Here is a 5066-nt window from a genome sequence, read left to right as displayed (position 1 = left end):
ATGCATATACTCCTTGAAATAAAAATATTATAAACCCTGGTTTTAAATTGAAACTTAAGCTGCACATTAATTTGTATGGCTACAGCATAATGAATAGGTGCATCCATGTGTTCTGTTGGGTAGTATATACTGCAGGAAGCAGGAATTTAACAGAGACTTAGGGTTTCACTCTCATTTGTTTTGACATGTGTGTGGCCAGACATCCCACAATCTCTGAAGACTTTCCCCTTGTAAACACACATGTTTTCATTTGCAAGTGAACTCATGATGGTGTCCAAATTCTGTTCTTCATCATCTGCCTTTTGGGAGGTTCAACTCAAGCTACATACTAAGCACACGTCTGCATCTTCACATTTTGTTTCAAAAATAAGACGAGAGTCCTGGTATCAGCAGTCTGTCTGCTTCTTGTGACATGGCCATACACAAATGTAAATTCAAAGCTGTGGATTTACCAAGACTTACAAACATACCTTGACATTTGCAATTCATGAGAAAGAGTGGACCAAGACAGTACCCTTCCCAGGTGCTGTACTGTTAAAAATGTGCTCTGTACAGTAGATGCAGGAATGTTTTTATGAAGAATCTGAAGTTTTAAAACTATAAAAATAAAACAGCTGGCTTACAAGCCACTATAATAATTCAGGATAAAAACTGTCATACTTCCAAAACAAATCAAGGACATTACATCGCAGAATTCCCAAAGACTTCAGCTTTTTACTTGCCAGTTCCTAACGCTCATGACCTTTGTGTAATAATGTATTTGTTTGACCTTAAACAAAAGTTTACTTCCAAACACCCAACATCATTTACAAAAACTGCTGGCTACTCCAAAAGTTCCTTTGTTACAAAGTGGTAAGTTTAAAAATAACAAAGTATGCTTGTTTACCATTCTGTCCTAACAGGAATCACATCCTACCTACAGGGTCTGACCTCTGAATTTTTAACTTCATCTACTCTGTGGTGAAGATTCATCAGGACAGCATATGACGTAATATAAAACACAAGGCTGATGTCGTATGTCTGCGAGACAGAGGCACACACCAGGAGCAAGAGTGTACTGGCACTTACACAATTCTTACTTCAACTGGGTAGGTGGGAGTATGATTCTGAACCATGGATGCTGAGGCAAGTTCTGTAAGTTGTTGCTACAGGGCTCTTTTAGATAATATTGCATCACTTAAAGTCCAACCTAAAATATGGTCCCCAGTTAACAGTTCGATCATTCCAGTTCAGAAAGGCCCTTGTTCACACTTCCTATTTGAACAAGAAATTAATGATAAGCTGCAGCAGAACCACGAGTATAATGAAGACATAGTGCTTAAACTGCAAGAAATGGTAGTCCACAGGTGGTGAATTAGAAGTGACTCTATTCCGTAGAGCCATAATGTCTCTGTAAAGACAGAAAATAAAATCCTGTCAATTATAATCTAGACAATTTGTCAGTTTCTAGTATGTTGAAGCTCCCTACAGAAGACAGTTTTTGAGGAAAATTATGAAACATCATTGAGCAATCAACATTTGGCAAGAAGGGTAGTTTAAAGACATCAAGGATCTAAAGCAGAACAATACATACCAGCCTCCAAGGAAAAAAAGCTAGAAAATTAGTATTCTCTAAACCACTTTAAAGCATTTAATTTAATACTACCTCTTGATGTCTTCTTGTGTTTCCTTTATAGATTCAATGGCACTCTGCAGTTCACCAAGGTCTGCCCCTTTTTTCCTTATTCTTGTATTATGCTTCAGAAGTTGTGCTAGAAAGACACAAAAGCCAGATGCAATTCACAGAAGTGACTGCTAAGTCAAAAAAGGAACAAAGTACTAATGACAAACTCAACCAGCTGCAAAAGTGAGGAGGAAGTTTTCTAACTAAGCTTCTATTGAAAACTAAAGCTTTACTTCAGCCACCTAAAGTACAGAAGAAGAGCAAGGTAAGCGCTTGAAGCGTCAACAACACAAAACTGCCTTCTAGCAACATACTGATCTACAATTTGAAATAATTCATTTTGTTTTAAGAAATAAAAGAGTGTACAAACACAATTTTTTCCCCAAATGCTAAATATGTGCAGCACTTAACCCTAGCTACACTACATACTGAAGTTTAAAAGAACAGGAAAGTGTGCAATTAAAACCATAAGCCATTCTGCTTCTTTTGTTTTTCCAGAATGTGCTTCACAATGGATAATGCTGTGCCCTAAGGAATGTGTTATTTCATAATACAAACGTGGAGATAAGAAGAGTATATGTGACTACAGAGCTCTGTTCCACTGTCAAATAATTTTTTTATCTCTGTATGCAAATCTATCTTTTCCTACCTTCGCTCCCAGAGGAATCCTGGTTATCAGGCTCCGGGGATGAGAAACCACACTCCCCTTTCTTCTGACTGGTTGGCTTTCGTTTTATTTTTGGAACATTAACCTGTAATTGATAAATTTATGAATTATTTCCAGGAAACAAGAACTATAGCAAAATGGCACATTCTAACAGTAACAGTTAAAAGCACAATATCAAATAAAAGTTCAAGTTAAAATTTTTGATGTATTACCAGTCTGAAGTTTGTGCATCTTCCCATTTAAGGGAATGATACACATCATTAAACTGTTCCAATTTACATATTTGATATTCCTATCCAATCAAGTCATCTCTACCACTTAGGACGCAGCAGAAAGACTATGGACTGGGTAAGCTACATTTTTGTAGGATAACAATAGTATTTCCCATCACTCCCAACGCTTTGATGACCTTTACACACGTAATGCAATATAGACAAGTCCCTGAATCCTGCTGTACCCGCTAACAGAACTGGAACATACCATTGGCGTCCGGTGTCGAACTTTTGTTTGGATGGTGCCATCTTTTTCAAATTGGATCATGTCATTCAAAGGGTCCCATGGTCTGGTACTAGACAAAGTGAATATAATTTATTAATACCACAACAACTTAAATCAGAAATATACTGCTTATATACTTTGCTATTAACAGGTTAAAGTGCTCTCTCCCTATATAGAAGTCAGACATGGAATAAGTGATCCTATCTTCCACCTATAGACTAGTCCTAGACCAAAGGGTCAAGAGAGCCAAAAATAAACTTCACATCCAGGTCAAACTCTCAGCCAGCTAGTAAGAGTACAAGCTACCATATTAACCAACAATATAATTATGAATTTACTTGACTAGAGATATATATTTGTCAAACTTGGAAAGGTTTTCTGCTTAATGTACAGTTATTATTCTAGAACTACAGGGACATTAGATGATTTTTAACATCATCATTATTATTATTATTATTATTATGAACTGTTGCTTGTTTTTTTTTTTAAAAAGATGCCTAGGAAGGAGAGATTAAGAATCAGTCACCTCAAACCTGCTTTCATCCAAAAGTGGCTAATACTAATCAAGACTGGTTTCAAGAGGCACTAATGAGCCATGCACAGTTTGTTTGTTCTGATTTTTTTAAGAGTGCTTTTCCAAATACAGGTTGATACAGAATTTTTTAAAAAATAAAAATCAAGCAAAAGGCACGTAGCTCACTGAAGAACAACAAGCAGCCAAAGGCAAAAGCCGACATCCCTGCTGATTACAGCCTTTTCGGGATAGAAACTGCAAGTCAGCTGCATGAAGATCTTTCTGATGCACAGCTTTAGTGAGAGAAGATTAAATGTGGATTTCCCTTCTTCTCCCCCTGTGTGCCTTTTAAAATGGTTGTAGCCATTTCAGGTGTTGTGAACGTAAGACCTGCATTTACATCTTAGCTTAACTTGAATCAAGTGTCATCTAAGGGAACTGGGTAAGAACAAGGCATTGCCCTCCCAAAGGTCATATGTATCTGTAATCCAGATGCCTAAATCAATAATCCAGATACTTTAACAAATACCACAGCTTTCACAGTAAGCGTAAAAGACGTGGACCAGGCAGTGAACTGGCAGTATTGCGTAAAAGGAGACAGAAGTTTCTTCCAGAGACTGCTGACAGCACAGACTACTTTGTAGCATACATGAAAATTTCCATGGTACACCCCTGAACCACAAGGCCTCAAGGGAACAAGAAATAATGCAGATTAACAAAACAGACTATCTCCTGCAGCTTTAAGACCTAACAGATTTGAAGTGCAGTACTTTTCCTGATGGTTTTACACAGGGTTCAACAGTATTCAGCTGGACTATTCACAACTCTTCCAACAGCAAGAGGCATCAACAGCACTAGAAGGTTCAAACCAATACAGGGTGTTTCACAGAGCATTTAGTCTAGTTGGAGAATTCCCTGCTGCAGGATATTTTGGGTGGTAAAAGTCTGCACAGACTCAGAAGAAAACCAAGGAAATTCATGGAAAAGAAATTTACTGAGAGTTGCTAAATACACAAAGTCCCTGCTTGCTTCCAGGAAAACTCCAAGTTGCAAATCTGCTGAAGACATGAAGAGCACTCGGGATTCTTGTACTCTTCCCTATACATGCACTTAGGTCACTGCCCCAGTACTGCCATTCTTGTACAGAAAGGTGAAGGGTTCCCAAATTTAGCCATGGGAATATACTTCCATCATCTGTGGCTTCAGAATTACATAACTCAGAGAGTATAATCTTTGGATATTTTACTTTTACAGTCCTTGCAATATAGAAGCATGCTGGGTGTTGAAAAAGAATCAGTAGAATGTGGGTGTTCTGTGAAAACCATTATTGGTAAGGGGCTCAGCTCCAAGCTGACTTTTACAAGTGTTGGTGAGAACAAAAAATGCATCCCTGCAGTCAGGGAGTCAGCTACATCTTCGTCTTATCACAGAATCACAGAATGTTGTGAGTTGGAAGGGGCCCACAAGGATCACCGAGTCCAACTCTTGCCCTAGCATAGGACAGTCACAAGATTTGGACCATGTGTCTAAGGGCCTCGTCCAAATGCTTCTTGAATATTGTCAGGCTTGGTGCCATGACTACCTCCCTGAGGAGCCTGTTCCAGTGCCCCACCACCCTCTGGGTGAAGAACCTTTTCCTAATGTCCAACTTAAACTTGCTCTGGAGCATCTTCCTGCCATTTGCCCTGGTCTCATCATTGGTCATCAGAGAGAAGAGATCAGCG

The 5066-nt window shown here is 38.6% G+C and overlaps 1 protein-coding gene across 1 annotated transcript; it reads right to left on the bottom strand.

Moving 5' to 3' along the window:
* Positions 1–962: 962 nt before the first annotated feature.
* On the bottom strand, positions 963–2892 carry LOC104532908 (oxysterol-binding protein-related protein 8-like). Its single transcript, XM_010178235.1, has 4 exons — positions 2811–2892; positions 2313–2415; positions 1646–1751; positions 963–1390 (listed from the first exon to the last, which is right to left on the bottom strand). The coding sequence occupies exons 1-4, from the start codon at positions 2868–2870 to the stop codon at positions 1255–1257; spliced, it is 405 nt and encodes a 134-aa protein (XP_010176537.1). The 5' UTR covers positions 2871–2892; the 3' UTR covers positions 963–1254.
* Between the last annotated feature and the right edge of the window lie 2174 nt (positions 2893–5066).

The sequence above is a fragment of the Antrostomus carolinensis genome, unplaced genomic scaffold (genome assembly GCF_000700745.2).
Source record: "Antrostomus carolinensis isolate BGI_N321 unplaced genomic scaffold, ASM70074v2 scaffold10691, whole genome shotgun sequence".
NCBI classification, from domain to species: Eukaryota; Metazoa; Chordata; class Aves; order Caprimulgiformes; family Caprimulgidae; genus Antrostomus; species Antrostomus carolinensis.
Note: the sequence above shows the minus strand (reverse complement) of the source record. Positions and strands in the feature narration are given on the sequence as shown.